Source organism: Trichomycterus rosablanca, chromosome 1 (genome assembly GCF_030014385.1).
Source record: "Trichomycterus rosablanca isolate fTriRos1 chromosome 1, fTriRos1.hap1, whole genome shotgun sequence".
In the NCBI taxonomy this organism is placed as follows: domain Eukaryota; kingdom Metazoa; phylum Chordata; class Actinopteri; order Siluriformes; family Trichomycteridae; genus Trichomycterus; species Trichomycterus rosablanca.
This window is the reverse complement of record NC_085988.1, coordinates 40,102,732-40,126,617: the sequence shown is the minus strand read 5'-3', so window position 1 is coordinate 40,126,617 and position 23,886 is coordinate 40,102,732. Positions and strand designations below refer to the sequence as shown.

General features: G+C 40.0%; 1 protein-coding gene across 1 annotated transcript; it reads right to left on the bottom strand.

Moving 5' to 3' along the window:
* Window positions 1–1,685: 1,685 nt before the first annotated feature.
* On the bottom strand, window positions 1,686–22,102 carry mov10l1 (Mov10 like RNA helicase 1). The gene is made up of 27 exons (XM_063001697.1): window positions 22,042–22,102; window positions 19,808–19,911; window positions 19,022–19,209; window positions 17,396–17,552; window positions 16,678–16,790; window positions 15,857–16,047; window positions 15,612–15,752; window positions 12,373–12,783; window positions 11,711–11,917; window positions 11,454–11,568; window positions 9,604–9,781; window positions 7,851–7,921; window positions 7,660–7,751; window positions 7,456–7,514; window positions 7,238–7,347; window positions 6,144–6,228; window positions 5,767–5,948; window positions 5,525–5,671; window positions 5,211–5,332; window positions 5,000–5,099; window positions 4,767–4,913; window positions 4,511–4,684; window positions 4,193–4,342; window positions 3,982–4,089; window positions 3,153–3,293; window positions 2,970–3,061; window positions 1,686–1,781 (listed from the first exon to the last, which is right to left on the bottom strand). Exons 2-27 carry the CDS (start codon window positions 19,899–19,901, stop codon window positions 1,757–1,759), a joined length of 3,600 nt encoding a protein of 1,199 aa, XP_062857767.1. The 5' UTR covers window positions 19,902–19,911; window positions 22,042–22,102; the 3' UTR covers window positions 1,686–1,756.
* Between the last annotated feature and the right edge of the window lie 1,784 nt (window positions 22,103–23,886).

The following is a 23,886-nucleotide window of genomic DNA, read 5'->3' as shown; positions in this document are numbered from 1 at the left end:
GTTCCGTCACCCCGGCCCCAGCCTCGATGGCCCCTTTACTGCTCTGGCTCAAGGTGCTGTAGACGGTAGTTAGCGAGGGGACCTAACTGGGCAATTAGACACACAGGCCCATTTTGGAGAACAATAGGGCCCCCTTTTTCTCATTGTAATACCCCCCGGGTGTATGTTTTTCTATTTAATGGCTCTCCTGCCCCTTTTTACCTATTATGTTTGTGTTGTTAATGTATGGCCAGCCTATTCAACACTAATGGGACCCATACAAACTTGTCTGTCAAAGCAGTGTTAACTTCTTGCCTATGTACTGTGTCCATGTCTTTATTTGCATTTGATTTCTGCACTTATGGATACATCAGAGCTGTGAAATTATGAAGCAGCAGATAAAGAACTAAAACTTCTATGTAATATAAATCCTTTTAGCTTTATTCACTCTGGATTTTAGATGACACACTTGGTCAGACTTCTTCAGATTTAGCAAGGACTTAAGGTCTACATATGTTGGGCTAAATTTTTATATTAAATATATACTGTTTGTAGTATGACTCTACTCTATTTTGCTAGTTTTGCATGCGGTTTGCTAGTTTTGCATGCATTGTGGTTTAACTTGCTTAATACGTACTTGTCCAGAGTTAATGGTGAACAGGGAATAGTAAACCCATAAACACAAGTACAAACACAGTCCTACACACCCGAGTGTCAGACTGCTTTCAAACAGTTTACTGGCACCTGAGACTTACTGTACATCAAAGAGCAGTCAGCTCTGCTCTGCTAAAAGCAGTCTCTATCTTACTCTTAAACTAACTCTCAGGACTTCATATCAGATGAACACATACATTTTATATATAACGCACTTTTTCATTTCTCATCTTAGGAGAATAATTAATAAATGCAATTGAGAAACAGTGGTTGCTTGCCCCAACACTAGGTAATTTATCAGGTCATTTTACTCTGATATTCCCTGTAGTTTCCCCTGTAGACTAACATAAACTGATCTGAACTGTGGCTATTTTTAACTTGGTTTTGATTTCACTTAATTAGATCTCTAATACCATCTTGTTACCCAAATCAGAGGACAGCCATACATGTCTAGTCTCTTGGCTCCACCCTGTCACTGCAGTTATTGGCACTCAATTGTCGCATCCAGACTCAGTCATGGAGACGCTGCCACTTCATCACACTTAGACAGGGCTGTCTGCAGACCACAGACTCTCTGACTGCTCAGTGCTCTAACAGGAGACTGAGAGACAGACTCTTATGTTTGAAACCAAACAGTTCTTTCATTTAAAAAATATAAAATAAGGGTTAAGGAGAACAAAAAAACGATATTTCCTCCCTACTACTAAAACAGACCTTTGTACATTGTAGCACAAGTATAGTGCCTTGTGTGGAATGTAACTGCACTCTTTCTGACTGTATCCGTTATTGCATTTGGCAAAACATAAAAGAAACATTCATAACATATACAAATCTTAATATTTAAAATACCCATTAAAATTCAATCCCTATAATATGACAGGAATTAAGAAAAATGCATGCAATTTAAAAAACCTAGATAAAACATAATTTTTTTATCTGCAGTGTAATTGACCATTTTTTAAATACCATTTAAAAATACTAACAGTTGCAATACTGTGATTTTCAGGAAATGTATATATGTTTGTGTGTAAGAAAATACAATTAAACACTGATACAGGAAATTTAAATCTTTTATTTATTGAAATCAGTTTCAGCAAATCCAGTAGAGTTCCTCCTCTTATCCTTATTTTTTCCTTTTAGTGGAAGACCTGTGATAAGAAATGCACACCTGGTGGTTATAGCTCATGAAACAGTAAGAAAACTGTTCTAAAAGCTGTTTTACACCCAGTAAAACAGATGTGATAGAGATACAAAGTATCTTTAACTGTTATGGCATAAAATGCTTTATAGAAACCCATTACCATTATGTATGTAATATTTTTAAATATATGAAAAAACCTCAATTTTCCTCCTTGCCGAGTTGAGCAATGTCCAATTACCTATTATAATTCCTTGGCCGTAATTCCTCAGCTGCAGTTTTTCTTACTTAGAAGCCCTAAAGCTCAAGACAATTTAACACTTGCTTGACTGTGGGTAGTGATGTGTTCCAGCATTATCTTTGTTTATTTGTGTTATTAGGGTTTTAACATCATGTTTTACACTTTGTGTTTAACATTGAATTTGAACTAATGAATGTGTAACCTATAACTACCAGTCATGAGCAATTCTGTATCTCCAATTCCTCTAACGTACTTGTCTTTAGACTCTTGGAGGAAATCAGAGCTCCTGGAGGAAACCCACATAGACTTGGTGAGAACATGCAAACTCCACACAGAAGGGACCAGGACCGCTCTTTTCTACCTTGTGCAGTTTACTGCTTACTTTTGTATGTTTTCAGGTTATTTACTAAAGTTGGACTGCTTAAATATGAATAAAAAAAATCAATATTGGGGTGCTCTACATGTACACATTGGGGTGGTAGAGTACTTGTAAGATAACTTAATAACTTTTGGGAGAGCATATGTAGTGTATATGTAAATTTACACAAAGACATTCAGTGTGTTCACATAATTTAAAATAAATGTTAAAAAAGTGGTGGCATTATAGTGAGGGGTGACATGTGATTTGAGTCAGCATATGGGGTGTTGCTTCATAATTATAGACTGTTTAAAAATATTGTATTAACCATGCATGTTTTAATATGATTTTCTTAAAAATCTTCAAATCTCAATGCTGCTACACAGACAAATGTGTGAGTTAATTAAGGAGTATGTGCGCCACATCCCAAACCACACAGTACTAGTAGCACATACTCTTTAATTCCATTATAGTACTGCATACTTAGTTCAAATGGACCCTGCATGCCACAGATGCTTAATTAAAAAGTGCATACACATACATATGCGGCAAGTCTAATCCCAGCCTATAAGTGCGAATTGGGAGCACAAGATACTAACCTTTGGACTTCTCTAAGGGGGGCAGGAGGGTCACAGCCAAGACAAGCCCCATTCTCATATGCGTACTGCAGCAGCGCATGAAAACATGGGTCCTGCAAACACATTAACAGACATACCGATGACAGTGTAGGGAGGGGCCAAGTGGCATAAAGCCTCATGAACAGAATTGTTAACATAGCTTACCTTAATCAGTACATGTGGGTTGCCAATGACAACAAGGAGAGCTTTGGTTCGTGTGATGGCCACATTAAAACGTTTCGGGTTAGACAGAAAGCCCAAAGCACTTTGCAGATCATTATTTGGGAGACCCTCGTTGGCCCGCACCTAAGGATTTAACACAACAACACATTATCCATTCATTTCTCTTAAGTAATAATTTATTCTGTATACCTAAAAGCCCTGGGAATTAGGTGGACATATGCCCAGGACCCAGTGCTGTGTGGCACTCACACACCAAACTCCTTTTATTACACGTCACACTAATACATTTTAGATCATTAAACAAAACATACTGTTACACAAAACAAGACAAGAAAAAAAAAAAAGTTTTTCAACATTGATATTACCCTTGTGTGTGTGTATGTTTGCCCCCTGATTAACCAAAATGTAATTGATGGTAGAGCTCAAATGAGTGGTAAGTCAATTTGGTTAGTCAAAGCTACCTGGACTATACTGTAGATAAATACTCAAAGTCAAGCAGTCACTTTATAAAGTGACATTATGCAACAATCTAAATACATTTCTGAACAGCTGATGGGAAAAACTGTTAAAATACATCAGTCTGAAAAGTGTGCCAAAGCCCATTTTAAGGCTCTGGGACTCCACTAAACTACAGTGAGAGCTATTATTTCCAAAGAAAGGAAAACTTGGAACAGTGGTAAATTTACACAGGAGTGGACAGCCTGCCAAAATTTAGCACCCCTCAAATATGTGCCAGTAAAGAGAAATGCATTTTAAATACACCGAATTATTCATATCTATAACAGTTGTGGGGAATCAAATCACATATTACCGTTGACAGGATGATAACCAGAAACTCCTGCCCCTGGAATTCCTCTACTGAGCCCACCTTAATGTCACCAAGTCCAACCCTGTGCAACAGCACTCGGATCTTCTCCACCTGAGAAAAGAGACGAAACAAGTTAACAAAAGAAAAAAATTCTATTAAATAGTGATGAAAATATTTGTCATGTGCAGACAAGTATGAGAACGGAGTATGAGACCTGTTTTTTGTAGGGGGCAATGATGCCAATGTCAGTGACTGGTACTGGGTTATAGAGTCTTTTTGCCAGCTGACAACAGTACAGCATGACCTGCACTGCTTCCCCTGGGTTAAACCAGGATGGGTTGGTGCCCTCTCTCATTTCTGTACCCTGTAGGAGAAGACAGTAAGTGACAGTAGTTGTTTAACCCTAGATAATTATAATACATAAAATGATCAAATCTGGCTGTGATCATGATGGGTAATGTGTCTGTATTAGTTAAAAACTTTGAATGGCCATAAACATGACTCAAGTTTGGTTAAAAGAAAAGTGGTGCACCCTGACTCCATGGAAGATGAGAGGAAATCCCTTGGTGGGAAGACGGCTCCAGTGGCAAAGTGAGTCCACAACAGCTCTCTGTGAACGCACACACAGCTCGCCACCATAGAACAGCCGTGACGGCAACTCCAACAAAGCTTCATGGGAGCGGTAGTTATACACCAGCTTAGTCACCTAAAATAGATTATAAATGTCACTACATACATAAAGCACAAAAAGTGCTCCTAAATATCAATAACAAATATATTTTTTTCACCAGTAGTGAATTGTAGCCTTTCTTGCCACAGGAGTAGAGTGGGGTGGCCATCAGTCTCTCAAGAAAGGATACTCCCAGCCCAAAAGCTTCCGCTATTTTAGACTTTACCACTGGACCCAGTTGCTTAGGGTCTCCAGCCAGCACTATCTACAAAAAAGGGACCCTGTCAATACATTATACATCATTTAAGAAAGAATATGAATAATTAGTCAATGAACAAAATGAAGTCTAACCTGGCCTGTTTTTTCAGACAGCAGACCTAGAGAAATCAGACACTCAGGCTCAGTAGCTTGACCAGCCTCATCCAGAAAAACATGAGTAAAATGGCCAACACTTAAGAAAACCACAGCAATAGTTAGTAAAATTTTAACATAATCCTATAAAATATTTGCTGAAACAGTATCTTGGATTGAGGTATTGCTAAGTTTAAGCTCTAGCCCTCACCGTAAGCCAACCTGGTAAAACATGCCAGCGCTGGAGCAGGTGCTGACTACAATACGGTGGAAAGAGGCATGACGTACATCCTCTCCAGCATGAGAATACTGCTGCAGCACCTCTGGTATGGACTACAAACATACAGAACATCCCATTAAAAAAAAACAAAAAAAACACATGACCTGTACGATGAAGCATATTGTTGTTCAATTGCAAAAAAACACCAGTCGGCACCCAAGGGATGGCAGTATGCAACAAAATATGGCAGGCATGTGTGGTCATGCAGTATTTTGAACATGCCTACTAATGATTAAGTACCGTACCTCAGGAGCCCTGCAGGTGGCATTGACGCGTGCTAGGCTGGCAGCGTGGAGGAAGTTACTGTCATGCAAGCGAATACAAATGAGATCTGCAGCGCTGTTAGACGGAGTACACACCAGAATACGACTCCCTGGAACACGGTGATACACCTGCATATAAAAAGCGTTCACAGTTATTAAAGCTGGAGTAAACAAAGTGGGATTTCTGTTTTTGTTTATTTTTAAGTACATAAGAAAGTGAATACCTGCAATATAGCCTCTATGAGTGTAATGGTTTTGCCTGTTCCTGGAGGGCCAAACAGCACATAGGGTGAAGGTCGACAATCTCCACTAAGAATGTGTCGTACTGCCTCTTTCTGAGCAGGATTAAGGTTAGAGTTAAAATATCTGCCTGGGCTTGGGATGGGCCTGGGCCTGGGCCCTAAGTCTGACCAAAAAAAACACAGAACAAAGTGTTAATTATGAGTCTGAGCTTCCTCAAACTGTAGTGTGAGAGACATATGAACACAAGTTCACACCGAGTGCTGTGATCGTGATTAGTTGCTGGCTAAAACTTAGTGTTACAATGCATGTTCTTATCAAATGCTTATTCAAAACATTTATTGTAAAGTCACAGACCTACCAGCTTTTGTCTGTGTGGCAACAGAGATCATCGGCATAGCCAAAGAGGATGGCTTCTCCTTTTTCTCTTGTGCGGTTTCTTTACCCTTGAGATTGGAAAACATTAGGCATTGCAAATAATACACGTACATAAATAATTATGCTCAATGACATACGTAAAGGTATCCTAAAAGACCCTCACTCCTATCATTACAAATCCCTGTGATGTCAAGAGCTACTAAAACACACCATCACTGATTGTATTTCAGAGTGTTCCTGACTTCTAACAATCAGACCAAACCAAATAAGTGCTTCAAAAACAAAAATATATCACCTATCGGAACACACAGACACAAGCACAATGCAAAATGCAGGGCTATCTGGTCCTAAAACAACAGTACACTGTAGTACAGTGACTGACCTAAAGACAGACAAAGAACAAACTACAAAAAAAAGAGACCGACCACTACAAGAAATTGGTGTGGAGGTAAAGATGCACTCTCACACAGTGTAAAATATATAAAAATTTACATATACATATATATATCTCATGAAGACAAACTGACTCATAAAGAAAGAGAATTTATATCTGCCTGCCACAATATGGGGGACAGTGAGTAACTCGCCCAAACACAGCACACACCAGATATATGAAAAACTGCCCTGTTTGTAAATGATTTTTTTCTTTTCTTAAGTGTTCTAAAATGTACTCTTTCCATTTTCATGTGTGATTCTTGGTTGATGATGCTTTGGCAATACTGAATATGGTCAATCCATTCAAGCTTACTGAATTGAAGGGAATTAAATCAAGTTGATGGTTCTACTGTGGAAGGCGCCAGTTTAATAAAACTTTCGTGTAGGGATGTAATTACACTGTTTTCCCACCAGATGCCGCCAAAACATGAATCGGAAAAAACTAAGCAACACTGTATAAAATGCATTTGTACACATTTGCATTGTTTTCCAAATCAGTAATAAGATATATCTATATTTTTTCTTTTACTGCAGAATCATATTTTTACTTGGATAATTGATCTACATTCAAATCCAGTACTGTTCTTCTGCACTCAATACACTTAAGTTCTTGCCTGCTTTGCTTATTAATATTTTACACACCTCTTCATCTTCTGTGACCGGGTTATCTTTGTCTTGTTTGTGGAATTCTTCAGGCTCCCACTCTCCAGTCCACATGGGGCTTTGCAGTTGCACAACTCGAGGAAAGAGCACTAAATCACCACAAGAAGAGATTAAACTTTACAGAATTTTTTCTTCTCCAAGAAACTGTATTAATTCTACACATAGAGGTAAAGCATACAATTCCTATTCTAGCTTACCATTGTCTCCAAAGTGCTTGGTCTGTTCTAGAGCACAGTGGCATCTTCTCATGGTCAGTCTGATGTGGGAGAATTATTTGTGAAATTACTGTTTCATGCAAAAATTACTTGTATACAATTTCTGGGTATAAATTTGTTAGTCTTAATTCTCTGACATGTAACATAACGGCTCCAGAGCACTGGTAATTAAGGTTCAGTTTGCACCTGTTGTATGTAAACTCCACATCCAGTGGTTCCCCCAAATAGCTGTTAAAAAACTCAGTGTTCACACGCAAACTCACATCCTCCTCGCTGATCTGCAGACATCAAGTAACACATAATGCTACAGAAAGGGCAGGAAAACAAGCTCTGTAGAAGTGTAATTATTAAACTGTTTAGTAATAAAAAAAGAGCACCTCAGTGACATAACTGATATATTCCACAGCAAAGCCTCCACTACATTGCTTCTTCAGAGATATTTTGTCTCCTGTAATGAATCACACACATTAAGAGTTTTGCAAATGCCTTTATCAAAAACAACTTTGTATGTTGACCAATGCAATGCAAGCCATTGAGGGTCAAGGGGCTTTGTTCAGGGAACCAAATCTGGCAACTTGGTGGCCTGACAAAAGCAGTGACATTCAGATAACTAGTGCAGTACTTTAACCACCAAGCTACCCCTGCCCTACATACACTTACTAGTATTACTATCTTAAAGGGTCATTTCTATCAATTGGGGAGCACTGTATTTTGGGGGATTGGCTTGGACGATACAAAGGGCCTGTGATCTACAGGTGCCTTAAAAAAATGTTCAGACATTTTTTTTTAATTACAAAGTTCTATATTTTTTACAATGTTACATTATCATTAATAAATAACATAATTCAAAATGAACTTTTTCTTCCCTTTTTCGGCAAAATGTAGACATCTAGTGAGCCTCTGTACTACACCCCTCCACCATCTATTCACATGAAATGGTTCTGTTTGACCTTAAACCAAATGCAGACAGTACTAGCTATTTTTTGTTTAAGAGTTTTCCATTAAATAGTAAATTCCGTTGTATTCACAATGATGCATGTCTGCACAGTTATATTTTTAGGATTGGTTGCACTTGGGATGATGAGACCCAACATCATATCTTTTCATGATGCCTGCAACAAATAACAAAAATGTTGGTTTGTTTGTTTGTTTATTAGGATTTTAACGTCATGTTTTACACTTTGGTTACATTCATGACAGAAACGGTAGTTACTCATTACACAAGATTCATCAGTTCACAAGGTTATATCGAACAGTCATGGACAATTTAGTATCTCCAATTCATCTCACTTGCATGTCTTTGGACTGTGGGAGGAAACCAGAGCACCCGGAGTAAACCCATGCAGACACAGGGAGAACATGCAAACTCCACACAGAAAGGACCCGGACCGCCCCGCCTGGGGATCGAACCCAGGACCTTCTTGCTGTGAGGCGACAGTGCTGCCCACTTAGCCACTGTGCCACCCCAACAAAAATGTTGGACCAGGACAATGTGGGACTGGAAAGTTTGTGGTATTATAAAAAGCAATAATGTGGTATGTTTTTATTGCCAGGTGGGGTGTAAATTCACACAGCCCTACTTCTAATAGTTAAATTCTTTATCATTAAAGATATATTAATAATTTTACAATGTATTTTTTACTGAACAGCATGTGGGTCTAAGAGCTGGTTGAGTGGCACCCTGGTGCCCCTGATGGACAAAGCTTTCAAAGGTGAATAAATGAAATGATCACAGGTGACGCTAGTGGTAAGTATAAAAAAAGCATTTATAAAAGGCTCAGTCATATCTGTATGTTACTGAATAATAAAGTAAATTTATTTTCCCACTTGGTTTCTGAATGTGTACTTTTGGTAATAAATAGGTTACACATTAAAATCTGTTTTTTTTGTCACCTGAGATTATCCGTTCATAGAAGCTTATGAAGACCACACAACTGTTATTTATTTTGTCTCCCTTCATTACATACAAAAAAACATGAACATAAGCATTGTCACCCCAAACAGACACATTAGTAGACAAGAAACTTAAATGACATAATAAGTAAATATGATGAGCTAAAAAGGTCACGAGTGGGTCAACCGAACCAACACAGACAGATGAACAGACAGACATACAGTCCACTTCCTCACCTATGTAGAGACTGGGCCTTCCCTCACTCAGCCCAGGTATTTCAAGGTGTAGGTACCCGGCTCCCTTTTTAAGGAAAGCACCACTGATGCTAAACTCTCTGAGCTCACTTTCAGCCTGCAGTTCCTCCAGCCATAGCAAAGCAGAGAATCGAGCCACCATCGAGGACGGACTCAATGGCTACCGCAGGTAAAGAGGAGACATAGATTTGTAAAGGTCAGGTAGCATATAGTGTATCACAAAAGTGAGTACACCCCTCACATTTCTGCAAATATTTCATTATATCTTTTCATGGGACAACACTATAGACATGAAACTTGGATATAACTTAAGAGTAGTCAGTGTACAGCTTGTATAGCAGTGTAGATTTACTGTCTTCTGAAAATAACTCAACACAGCCATTAATGTCTAAATGGCTGGCAACATAAGTGAGTACACCCCACAGTGAACATGTCCAAATTGTGCCCAAAGTGTCAATATTTTGTGTGACCACCATTATTATCCAGCACTGCCTTAACCCTCCTGGGCATGGAATTCACCAGAGCTGCACAGGTTGCTACTGGAATCCTCTTCCACTCCTCCATGATGACATCACGGAGCTGGTGGATGTTAGACACCTTGAACTCCTCCACCTTCCACTTGAGGATGCGCCACAGGTGCTCAATTGGGTTTAGTCCATCACCTTTACCTTCAGCTTCCTCAGCAAGGCAGTTGTCATCTTGGAGGTTGTGTTTGGGGTCGTTATCCTGTTGGAAAACTGCCATGAGGCCCAGTTTTCGAAGGGAGGGGATCATGCTCTGTTTCAGAATGTCACAGTACATGTTGGAATTCATGTTTCCCTCAATGAACTGCAGCTCCCCAGTGCCAGCAACACTCATGCAGCCCAAGACCATGATGCTACCACCACCATGCTTGACTGTAGGCAAGATACAGTTGTCTTGGTACTTCTCACCAGGGCGCCGCCACACATGCTGGACACCATCTGAGCCAAACAAGTTTATCTTGGTCTCGTCAGACCACAGGGCATTCCAGTAATCCATGTTCTTGGACTGCTTGTCTTCAGCAAACTGTTTGCGGGCTTTCTTGTGCGTCAGCTTCCTTCTGGGATGACGACCATGCAGACCGAGTTGATGCAGTGTGCGGCGTATGGTCTGAGCACTGACAGGCTGACCTCCCACGTCTTCAACCTCTGCAGCAATGCTGGCAGCACTCATGTGTCTATTTTTTAAAGCCAACCTCTGGATATGACGCCGAACACGTGGAGTCAACTTCTTTGGTCGACCCTGGCGAAGCCTGTTCCAAGTGGAACCTGTCCTGGAAAACCGCTGTATGACCTTGGCCACCATGCTGTAGCTCAGTTTCAGGGTGTTAGCAATCTTCTTATAGCCCAGGCCATCTTTGTGGAGAGCAACAATTCTATTTCTCACATCCTCAGAGAGTTCTTTGCCATGAGGTGCCATGTTGAATATCCAGTGGCCAGTATGAGAGAATTGTACCCAAAACACCAAATTTAACAGCCCTGCTCCCCATTTACACCTGGGACCTTGACACATGACACCAGGGAGGGACAACGACACATTTGGGCACAATTTGGACATGTTCACTGTGGGGTGTACTCACTTATGTTGCCAGCTATTTAGACATTAATGGCTGTGTGTTGAGTTATTTTCAGAAGACAGTAAATCTACACTGCTATACAAGCTGTACACTGACTACTAAGTTATATCCAAGTTTCATGTCTATAGTGTTGTCCCATGAAAAGATATAATGAAATATTTGCAGAAATGTGAGGGGTGTACTCACTTTTGTGATACACTGTATATATATATGCATTTATTTACTGATCTTGCACCTCCCCAAGTGCAGGCTGAACCACCAACACATCCTTTTTAGCCTCCACACAATCCCTCAAAGCTTGTGGCACTGGGTAGTTTCCCAAGAAATTGGGCAGGTGACGTCTTGATAACCTGACACAAAAAGAAAATACTTAAAAACACAAAAGCAAAAACAATGCAGCTAGTGACTACTGTCAAGCAAAGAAACCCAAATACTAATAGAGCAAAATTCCTCCATGCATGATCCTATTTTGAATAAACTCGGGATGCTGACCTAATTGGAGGTGCAGGAGCCATGACTGTGACCACCTGAGCAGGACGCTGTGGAGCTAGAGCTGGTGGTAATTGCAATGCTGGACAGTAGGGTGCACTGGGCTTCAACAGATTCTCGTCGGAACTGCTCACAGACACCTCCAGACGCCGCCCGATGGTAAATGAGGAGAAGTGCAGCAACAAAAGCTCTGCACATCGACCTATATTTCTACAGGGAGAACATACACTCATAATGATGTGTTATAGGTCAGCATTTTATCTGTTCCCATCCTCTCTGCACGTGAATCTACACAGGGTATGTTGGCCATGGTGAGCATCATGGTACAGAATCAATACTAGTTTGTGGTCATTTTTACCTGCTAGATTTTAATTGTGTTTTTGTTACTGTAAGCCTTAATGCAGCATTTTACATAAATTACTAAAATGTTTTAATAAAATACAGTATATGGTGAGAAGACACACCCTTTTTGCATGGTTATGCCACATTATCAATGTTAGCATCAATAGTGCCTAAAATGATGCACCACATGGTTCAGTAATCCATAAACAACATTGAACTTCACTTTTATGCACAGAATACACAGTTAAGGAAATTATATATATTATACAATAAATAACAGTTATTGTTATTTTTTTATTGTTCATCAATAACCATTCACTTACTTAGCCTGGCAGTCCACACTTATTGTCACCTTCTCTGCAGGTAAGATCTCCATATTTCTTTCAATAGCAAGCACAGCAGATGTCTCTTTAGCATTGTTCTCTTTAATATCCTCCACCTCTTCATCTATATCTACGTCAATGCCATTTTCATAGCCTTCCTTCTTTTTTTCCTCAGGTCTTGAGGAAGGCCTGGGCAGCACATAAAGACCTTGCCCAGCTAAAAGGCCCCTGCCAGAAACCCGTACAGAGGGCATATAAGGATTGCTCTTGGTAATCGTTAGTTGAAGTTTGGGGTTTGATGGAATGTTCGAGCTGGTAGAAGGTGGGACGAGGCCGAAAGTAAACTGCTCCTCAGTGTCCCAGCCAGCAAATTCACTACACTTCAGTCGGTGTGTCTCAGAGCCAGTATTGCTGCATGACAAGGCAAAGAAGAGAGAGCATTAGTACACACTAAAGACACAGTGGTTATCTTTCATGTTTCAATCTAAGACATGGGAAAATTATGTAGGGGTGTAATGTGTTATATATCAAATCTTAATCATTCAGTCACAAAAACTGTTTCAGACATCACTGAAATCTTAAGACGGCAAGCATAGGACAAGGACAAACTGGTAGACACTAGCGGTGAGGGAGGTTGTCAAATTGAGGGAGGCCTTTTAGGTATGGCTCTTGTAAAGATCTCCTGATTCCCTTTGAGAGGTATCAGCAGGCCAGAAGGGCCGGAATGAAGGTGGGTGCAGAAGCAAAAGCTTAAGCATAAAAGAAGTTTGAAGAGGTCATGGAAAAGGACTTTAAGACAACCTCGTAGATGTTCTGGCAAACTGTTCGGCACCTAAGGAGGGAAATACATGACACCTCCCTCTGGATGGAGACCCCAAGGCAGACCCAGGACCAGCTGAAAGAATTTTAGCTCGCTTTTGGTGTGGGATTGTCTGTGGTACCCCTAGGACAGGGGTGTCGAACTCACAGCCCGCGGGCCAGATCCGGCCCGCCACGTCATTTTATGAGGCCCGCGAGAGCTTAAACGACGATTGTTGTGATGGTTTGAGTCGTTACAGAGACGCGCTTATAATTTAATGGGACACCTGCGCCTTTAAATAAATGTTACTTACTTACTGCGCCTTTAAACGGCAACCGGTGGCATCGTAGTCATGGCTACTAACTTTGACCTTCACTGAGAAGCCATGTGACTTTTACGGCAAAAGAACGCGGGGTAGCGTAGTCAGTAATGTAAACAATAATAAATAAATACAAATAATTATATTGCAATATAATACCAAAGCATCGTCTGTAAGTAGTGGCGTTTATATTCTCAGTTGTTCGTAAATGTTTAGTGAGTATATCACAGCGTTTTAGTTACAAATTTACCGTAATTAAATTGTTGTTACCGTTACTATAGCAATTAGTATCTTTACACAAAATGCTAACTCGTTAGCGCTATTTTACGTTTGGTTAAAGCTCATATTGTACCAGATGTAACACTTGACTACAGCTGTGTGCTTGTACTGTATTAAGTTCTTTATTGTTTGTATTTTTACTTCATTCTGGTGCACACAGTGTATCACACAGCTGGGAAGCAAATAAAACCGACTGTATTCTGAAGAGAGCTGTCTGTCTGTCTAGCTGAGAAAGGGGGATAAACTATTAGTGAGGGCAGAATGATTGTCTTAAAATACACTGTAAAATCCTACATAAATGCTGATTTTGTGACCTGCAAAGTGACCGCATCCCACCAGTATATGATGTTAAGAAATATTTACACATAATCCCAAAATGTACAAGATGATAAGTAAGAAAATTAAGCAGAAGGAGGAAATGTAATGAAAGTGAAAACAAGTTTGTACTTCAGGAAGAAAAATGGTGCGTAATGACTCTTGTGTCATGAGGCCGTGTCTGTGGTAAAGGAGGACAGTATAAATGCAGAATTCAGCCTCTAAGAAAAACAACAGACTGCAATCACAGCAGGATACGTTACAATCGGCCCTTTGAGGGCCACAATAATGCTGATGTGGCCCTTGGTGAAAATGAGTTTGACACCCCTGCCCTAGGAGGAGCTGGAATCTGTTGCTGATGATAGAGAGGTCTGGGCCACCACAAACCTCACCACCTCACAACAGTATAGTTCTATAAAGTGCAAAATTTAAAACCCTTTGAAGCAACAAAGATTCCAACTTTATGGACACATAAAAACAATGGTATTAACTGAAGACAGTGTGCAAATACAGAAGTATAGGTTACAAAAACACCTGGTTGGATGTCAGCAAATTAAAGTTGTAAGCACATGCATTTGCAATGCACCAGACTTTACAGCAGGAGGTGCTGCAGCAACCTCACATTTTAATTAGTTGTCTATTACCGTATTTTCCGCACTATATGGCGCACCGGGTTATAAGGCGCAGTCTCAATTACGGGATCTATTTCTGTACTTAACCCATACATAAGGCGCACCGCATTATAAGGCGCTAAAACATACGGTCTACAAAAAAAGGATACCTACCGGAGGCGTGGCGGAGGTAAGCGTACGTACTGTACGTATTACGTAATGTTCTCTGATTGGTTTATCGCTGCCAGCGTACGTAGTGTACGTATTACATCCCTGTGTCAGCGGGAAATGGTCCGATACTCCAGCCATTTCCAACCGGGGTGCCGTCTGGCTTCATCAGGGGTGCCGTCAAAAACATTCAGATGTTATTTAAATAAATAAACGCGGGTTGCGTCTGCTGCGTACAGCGATGAGTCGTTTGCGAAAGATCCGAACTGAATAACAGGAACCGAGTCGTACGCGCTGGCTCGCAAAGGGGAGGGGGGGGTGTCGGAAGCGCCCGCCATACGCAACCACGTGTTGGTTTCACCAAGGGGAGGGGTGTGTGGCGCGAGGAGGGATGCAGAGGGTAAGTGCTTCTTAACACATTTCAGACTGGGGTGACTCAAGATTTTGAACACTAGTAAAAGTGCCGTGACTGAAAAAAGGTTGAGAAACACTGCGATAGTCAATCAAGCGGAGCGCTTACCAAAGTCGCACAACAACATTTTTACAGATTTTGGAACTCAGTGCACACATAAGGCGCACCGGATTATAAGGCGCACGGCAGATTTTTGAGAAAATTTAAGGCTTTTAGGTGCGCCTTATAGTGCGGAAAATACGGTACATTGAGAAACGAAAGTAAGTTTATAGAGCAAATGGGCTAATCATTATGTCACTAGCAAAGTCTAGTAGATTGTGTATTAAATCAACTTACTGTATCCAGATAAGCAGCTGTTTACTCTCCCCCAACAACATAGGGCCAAACTGTGTTTCATCACTGACCACCAGACCTCCTTTATTCTCTAGCAATGTCTGGAGGTCAGACTCTGGTAAGACTGACACTGACCCATTCAGGCTATACAAAAAATAAATAAAATAATAAACAACTACATGTTTAATACGTTATAGAATATGTGGACAAATGAAAGAATGAAAAATAAGTGTAGGAGATTCACTTGCCTCTGTGTAGTAATAGGGGCCATGCAGAGTGCTCTCCAGCAGTAGAATGACTGGCTGCTCTCCACCACCACAACACTCACTATATCCCCTGCTGAGGGTCTGTACCCAGCAGGTAACAACAGAGAATCCAGATTAAAAAACACACTGTCCCCTACAACGCCACTAGAGCCAAACACACGTTTCACACGCACCTAGGAGACAGAGAGAAAAAGATTATTCTGCTGCACATATTTCTAATCTATGTAAGTTTGGCAGGATTTACAAAGTTTTAATTTTTGAAGATGATAAAGCATGTCGAATAAGTGCACTTAGTGTGCTGTTTGAGCTAGTGAAGTCCCTTGCTGTCATTCATGCCGTTTTCAAATTGATTTAAATGGCTCTTGTGTATCAGCCTTGTAAAAGAAATGTTGGCCAATAGCCACAACAGACTTTGTTGTATAGGTGATTTAATTGTTCCATCACATTTCTAGGGTCATTGTTCTAAAGTTAGTTTTACTGCAGTTAACATAATTGTTTAAAGCAAATGTAATACCTTTTAATTGTCAAAAAAAATAACAACTCACTGTTGTCAAAACTACGTGGATGCCTGACTATTAGTTTGTTTAAAATATTATTCTAAACCATGGGTATTGATATGGAGTTGCCCCTTCTCTGAGGCTATAAAAGCCTCCACTCTTTCGAGAAAACTTATTTTTGAAGCGTGACTGTAGAAATTTGAGCCCATTTAGTCAAAAGACAGGAACAGATGTACAAAAATTAACTAAGAAAATTAAATTTAAATATTAGAAGTGTGTGGCTGTAAATAGACTGTATAGACTGACTTGGTCCATGCGTTGGTATCTTAGTGGAAAGACAGTCTGAGCCTGACTGCTCCACTCTGTGGGGCTAATGAAGTACTCAGCCTGCACCCAGTCTCCTTTCATAGGCTCAAAACCTAATACAAAGCACACAAAACAGTAGGCAATCACACTATTGTTATTTGAAGGTCTTATTATTGTTGTTGTTATTATTATCATCATCATCATTATTACTATTATTATTATTATACCCAATTTGTGTCATGCTTTCTTCCGCAGTTTCAGTGATTTTGACACCATTCCAGTCACTTGCCCTACTGGTGACATCATGGCTTGTATACAGCTTTTGGATACTCACACTCATTCACCTGCCATGCCCATTTTAATTCCCTTAGGATTCTATTCATTTTTAAAAGGCACATCAATCTACTGTACTTCTGCTTCACGGATTCAGATATACTATCTTAGGGCAGACCACCAAAATGCATGTAGCCCTTCAGTGCAGACCAACAAGCTCTAATCCACAGCCATACTGGTCACATACTAATCCATAACCCTAATCAGCAGCCTTCCATTTCTCCTTTTTTCATCTCTCCTTTATCCTATCCACTCCCATTCATCATACTGCCATTATACATAGATGCTTAGTGGTTTAGGGTGAGCAGGGAAAGAGCCAAAAAAGCAGACAGCCAACCAACAATTTAACATGTAGTGTGATACGTTACTCAAGAAGTGTGTAAACCTTCACATAGTGCTGATCTGGGAAAATGTGTTGTCTGGTTTATAAATCCGCCATCTTTGTTGCATGACGTTATCGTTCCAATCAGGGGCCGAAGTTTGTTAGCATCCAGTTCAAGTGATGACATGCCTCCCTCCCAAGCATCCATTTGCTTCTCCACCTGCAAAAAGAAAAAAGACACAAATTTGAATACAAAAAGAATCATATTTTAAATTCAGATTTAACACCACCACAATAATTGCTGATATACAGGGGTTGGACAATGAAAATGAAACTGAAACACCTGTCATTTTAGTGTGGGAGGTTTCATGGCTAAATTGGACCAGTCTGGTGGCCAATCTTCATTAATTGCACATTGCACCAGTAAGAGCAGAGTGTGAAGGTTCAATTAGCAGGGTAAGAGCACAGTTTTGCTCAAAATATTGCAATGCACACAACATTATGGGTGACATACCAGAGTTCAAAAGAGGACAAATTGTTGGTGCACGTCTTGCTGGCGCATCTGTGACCAAGACAGCAAGTCTTTGTGATGTATCAAGAGCCACGGTATCCAGGGTAATGTCAGCATACCACCAAGAAGGACAAACCACATCCAACAGGATTAACTGTGGACGCAAGAGGAAGCTTTCTGAAAGGGATGTTCGGGTGCTAACCCGGATTGTATCCAAAAAACATAAAACCACGGCTGCCCAAATCACGGCAGAATTAAATGTGCACCTCAACTCTCCCGTTTCCACCAGAACTGTCCGTCGGGAGCTCCACAGGGTCAATATACACGGCTGGGCTGCTATAGCCAAACCTTTGGTCACTCGTGCCAATGCCAAACGTCGGTTTCAATGGTGCAAGGAGCGCAAATCTTGGGCTGTGGACAATGTGAAACATGTATTGTTCTCTGATGAGTCCACCTTTACTGTTTTCCCCACATCCGGGAGAGTTACGGTGTGGAGAAGCCCCAAAGAAGCGTACCACCCAGACTGTTGCATGCCCAGAGTGAAGCATGGGGGTGGATCAGTGATGGTTTGGGCTGCCATATCATGGCATTCCCTTGGCCCAATACTTGTGCTAGATGGGCGCGTCACTGCCAAGGACTACCGAACCATTCTGGAGGACCATGTGCATCCAATGGTTCAAACATTGTAACCTGAAGGCGGTGCCATAAATCAGGATGACAATGCACCAATACACACAGCAAGACTGGTGAAAGATTGGTTTGATGAACATGAAAGTGAAATTGAACATCTCCCATGGCCTGCACAGTCACCAGATCTAAATATTATTAAGCCACTTTGGGGTGTTTTGGAGAAGCGAGTCAGGAAACGTTTTCCTCCACCAGCATCACGTAGTGACCTGGCCACTATCCTGCAAGAAGAATGGCTTAAAATCCCTCTGACCACTGTGCAGGACTTGTATATGTCATTTCCAAGACGAATTGACGCTGTATTGGCCGCAAAAGGAGGCCCTACACCATACTAATAAATGATTGTGGTCTAAAACCAGGTGTTTCAGTTTCATTGTCCAACCCCTGTATGTTGCCATTGCAACCCTAAAGCTTACACAAGATTTTAATTGGCAGCAGAGTTCACGCAATGGGTTGCAAGGCTAAATGTGAATTTGATACAAGGCACCCACCCTCAGTGCCCTCCAGCCTCCATGTGCTCCGTCTCGAACTGCCAGAGCATGAACAGGGTCACCCAGATGCAACGGCACTCCACCCAGCACCTCTCCAGCGGTAAAGTACACAGAATGATCGATCAGGCCATAATCCTGACACAACTGAGTCACAACACCACCTCGTATCTGCCGAATCTCCTCCATTCCTAAACACAGACTGACCTCTCAGTACACTACATTTATACATTCCAAGTAATCGTAGATTAATTATCATGTTTACAAACTCGAACAGTTTGGGTGCACTTTGTGGTCTTGTAGACCACATTTAAATGAACTTACCATATGGATACAATCTGTAAGTACACAATCCTTTGCAATGCACAACTTATTAGCACACATACATCAATCCCTTGTTCAAAGCCAACAGTATCTACTAATGAGGAGCTAGCAGGAATATCAGCATATTGTGCATGAAAAAAAGAAATTACCTGTAGTCTCCAACAGAACACTTACAAGGTAAGTATGTAATGACCCTAGTAATGCAGCTTCAACTAATATATTTATACCATCTTTGCATTAATCACAATTACAACCTATCAGCCATTAAATTAGTGAGTCTGGTTTGATGTTTTGATCAAATTGTGTCAATTTGGTTTCATTATGTTTTTTAAGATATATTTATATTTAAACTGAGCATACATTAGTTAATATGCACAATACATAGCTGATATGTGGTATCCTTAGTGGTATGCCAAATTTGTCAGACAGCCCAAAGCTCAGTTCTAAATGAAGATAATCTCTTACCTCCACCATAATACATTCCATCCTCTTCATCCTCTACTATTCTCCACAGTGGAGAGAGTAGCTTGGAGAACAAAAACTGTACTGCAGTGACCATGTTCTCTTCACTACCAAAAAGAAAGAGATGCATGTCATTTTTAACACACACCAGCTACTTTTTCAAGCATATCTGAACATTAAAGTAAATATCCAAACTGCCAGTCACATAGCAACAGTGCAATGCTTAAAATTATCCAAACATGAGTTAGGGGCTTCCGTTAAACAATCCTAGCTAGCAATCCTAACTTAGGAATGGTTGATTAGTGTTAGATGAGCTTATTTGTCGAGAACTATGGGTATCACACAACGGTCTCTAGAAATTACCCAGAATGTATGAAAAGAACAGAAATCATCAAATACGTAACTTTTTTATGAGAGGAAACGCATTATAAATAGAAGAGGTCAATGAAGTATAGCCAGACTAATTTAAACTGTCAGGAGGGCTTTGTTTTGTCATATTAGATAATTAAACATATTTAAATGAAGTGGCTGTTCTGGAAAAATATTGTTATAAGCTGCCAAAGGCAGATAGTAAAGTCAAAATCTGTGTGACTTCTGTGAATCCAACGTCTCATGTGAACAGACCAGTGATGTAATGTTGTGGGGAATGTTTTCTTGGTACACATTTGACTCCCATAGACCAATGCAATATGATTATGCACAATTTTACAAAGCACAAGTCATCTTCTGTTGGCTCCATATATGACAGTGAGTTTTGTGCACTGCTGTGGCCTATCCAGTCACCAAATCTGAATCTAACAGAGCACATTTGGAATGTGATAGGACCGAAAAGTGGCAGTATGACAGTTCAGCTGACAAATCTTCAGCAATTCGTTTCTGCAGCCAACATGGAGTTTCATCCAACAACTTGTGGAATCTGTGCCACAAAAATCAAGGCTGTCCTGGGAGCAAAGGGAGTCCTACCCAATACTGGTATGGTTTTCTTATCAAGTAACCAGTGAGTATATTTAGTAACATATAAAGCTTGTGGCAAATGGATTTATTGTTTTAAAGCTAATAAGTGATACACCAATCAGCCATAACATTAAAACCACCTCTTTGTTTCTACACTCACTGTCCATTTTATCAGCTCCACTTACCATATAGAAGCACTGTAGTTACTAGTTACTGTAGTAATTACTGACTGTAGTCCATCTGTTACTCTGCATGCATTGTTAGCCCCCTTTCATGCTGTTCTTCAATGGTCAGGACCACTACAGAGCAGGTATTATTTGGGTGGTGGATCATTCTCAGCACTGCAGTGACACTGACATGGTGGTGGTGTGTTAGTGTGTGTTGTGCTGGTATTAGGGGATAGGACACAGCAGCACTGCTGGAGTTTTTAAACACCTCACTGTCACTGCTGGATTGAGGATAGTCCACCAACCAAAAATATCCAGCCAACAGCGCCCCGTGGGCAGCGTCCTGTGTCCACTAATGAAGGTCTAGAAGATGACAGACTCAAACAGCAGCAATAGATGAGCGATCGTCTCTGACTTAACATCTACAAGGTGGACCAACTAGGTAGGAGTGTCTAATAGAGTGGATTGTGAGTGGACACAGTATTTAAAAACTCCAGCAGCGCTGCTGTGTCTGATCCACTCATACCAGCACAACACACACTAACACACCACCACCATGTCAGTGTCACTGCAGTGCTGAGAATGATCCACCACCTAAATAATACCTGCTCTGTGGTGGTCCTGTGAGGGTCCTGACCATTGAAGAACAGGGTGAAAGAAGGTTAAAAAAGTATGTAGAGGAACAGATGGACTACAGACAGTAATTGTAGAACTACAAACTGCTTATATATGGTAAGTGGAGCTAATAAAATGGACAGTGAGTGAATAATGTTAATGTATTGTTAACTATATCCAAATGAATTAAACAATTCAATGCCACTACAAACTGTCTCTTCTCTTATTGTTGTATACATGAAAATACACTGCCTAATTTATTTAACACAAAACTCAAATTTCCAGGTCAACTTTATAGAACAGCGTTACCTCACTGTAGTTGGATGGGGCTAAATACTAAGCTCTCCCGCCTATATTTAACCAAACTTCATGTATGCATATTTTTCCTACTTTTACAGCATAAACTAAAACAATCATATCATACACAACAAAATAACAGCAAATAAACACAATAAACCAAAAACAATAAAGTGTAACATTAGCTACATTAGTCAACCATACCTTCGTTGCTCTTATTAAGCCAAACACGTGCAGTTAGGAGGAATTTTCTCGTTTTAAACTTACAATATTAATGACAAACAAAAACCCAAAAGCGTTGCTAATAAATGACTAATAAATACTATTACACTTTTCTATTAAACAATATCACACTTTAAAGTGCAATATCAGCTGTACTGCATGGGTTTAGGTTAGACAGAGCTGTGAACTCAATCCAGCATCTTTACCTCATTACAAACGCTGACGGTATTTAAGGTTCAGCAAGCGTTTGGCACATCACGTGATATATGGGCTGTGTCCCAATATGTCTACATATTATCGTATACTATGTAATGTAACTTTAGTACACCACTTCGTATGCAGTTTAGGATGCAACCTATCTATCTATCTATCTGTCTGTCTGTCTGTCTGTCTGTCTGTCTATCTGTCTGTCTGTCCAAAGCACAATCACAATACACATGTATAGTGATATTCATTATATTCAGGTGTACAATATTCAGGTATACTCAAAATGCCCCTCCCAATATACTGATGTGAATCTAAAAGTAAATATTAATATCAGCAGGCTTATGATAAGTACATCAAAGCCAAGTCTTCTGAGCATGTGCTTTAATAAAAAAGACTTAAGGAAATCTGACCAAATTGACAATTCAGTAGTGCCAAATACTAAGAAATTTTGAAATGTCCCTATATATTTATTGAAATAAAAATAAAACACAAATTGAAATCATGCTCACTAGTGGTCTCAAACTTTGGCCCATAATGTATGTACATATATTGTCAAAATTATGTGGACACCTCTTCTAATAATTGAGTTCAGGTTTTTTAGTCACACCCTTTGCTAACAAGTATATAAAATTATTGTTAGAAAATGTTTTATGCATCCAACATTGTGTCAATATTTTGCAAACTTTTTCTTGTGTCCCTCTACACAAGGTCCATAAAGACATGGATTGGTGAGGATGAGCTCAAGTGGCCCACAAGATTTAACCTTAACCCCATTAAACACCACTAGGATAGATTGAAGCATTTATTGCAAGCTAGACCCTCCTGTCTAATATTAAATCCTGACCTTTCCTGGCCGCCCAGGCAAACCCAGGCCCTTTTAGCTGTGAGGCGACAGTGCTAACCACTGCACCATGTGTCACGCTATATAGTAAAGATTATTACTTATTTCTTAGCTGGGTAATATTATAGCTGGATAGGACAGGATAATATTGCTGCTTGATAAAAAGGGTTGGATGACTGTTAGGTAACATATATAATGACACTGTAGCCTGTGGAGCTCAGAGTAGAATGAGATATTTAAGATGTCAGGCCTGAATAAGATCAGACCTGGAGGTGTACAAGATATGAGATGAATAGAAAGTGGTTCAGATTAGTACTGAATTGGATTTGGAGCTAAACGATAGCAAAGATAACAAAAAATGGATATAGATCAAAATTAAAATTTACGGTGGATAATATCAATTTTCAGAAAAGCTTGGGTAAATTCAGCTTAATATCACATTTTTAGCTTATAAACACATAGATATTTAAAAATAAGGTTTTTTGAAGAGAAATTACATCAGAATTATATGTGGCAGCTTGAAGGATATTAAACTGTTATTTTTTTTAAGCTGGATAAAATTGGAGCCAAATAATATAAAATTAAAGCTAGCCAAGACTGAACCTGGAATGGAGTAAAACCATACAAAGTCATAGCTGGAAGAAATTAGAGAAGAACAGAGCTAGATAAAATAACAGCTAAATGAAACTTGAGTTCAAAACAGAATGAGACTGGTGACAAAAAACTGAAACAATTTATTCAAACTGATTAAACGATATTGGAGATGGATACAATCAGAG

Bases quoted from the DNA above. Each gene is read 5' to 3' on its own strand.
- mov10l1 (XM_063001697.1), bottom strand. From the start codon at position 19,901: ATGGTCACTGCAGTACAGTTTTTGTTCTCCAAGCTACTCTCTCCACTG. The intron at 9,782-11,453 runs GTGCAAGATCAG...TACCTGCGGTAG, and splicing joins TTCAGCCTGCACTTGGGGAG to CCATTGAGTCCGTCCTCGAT. The intron at 6,229-7,237 runs GTGTGTAAAATA...TCCAATCTCAAG, and splicing joins CGGTCACAGAAGATGAAGAG to GGTAAAGAAACCGCACAAGA.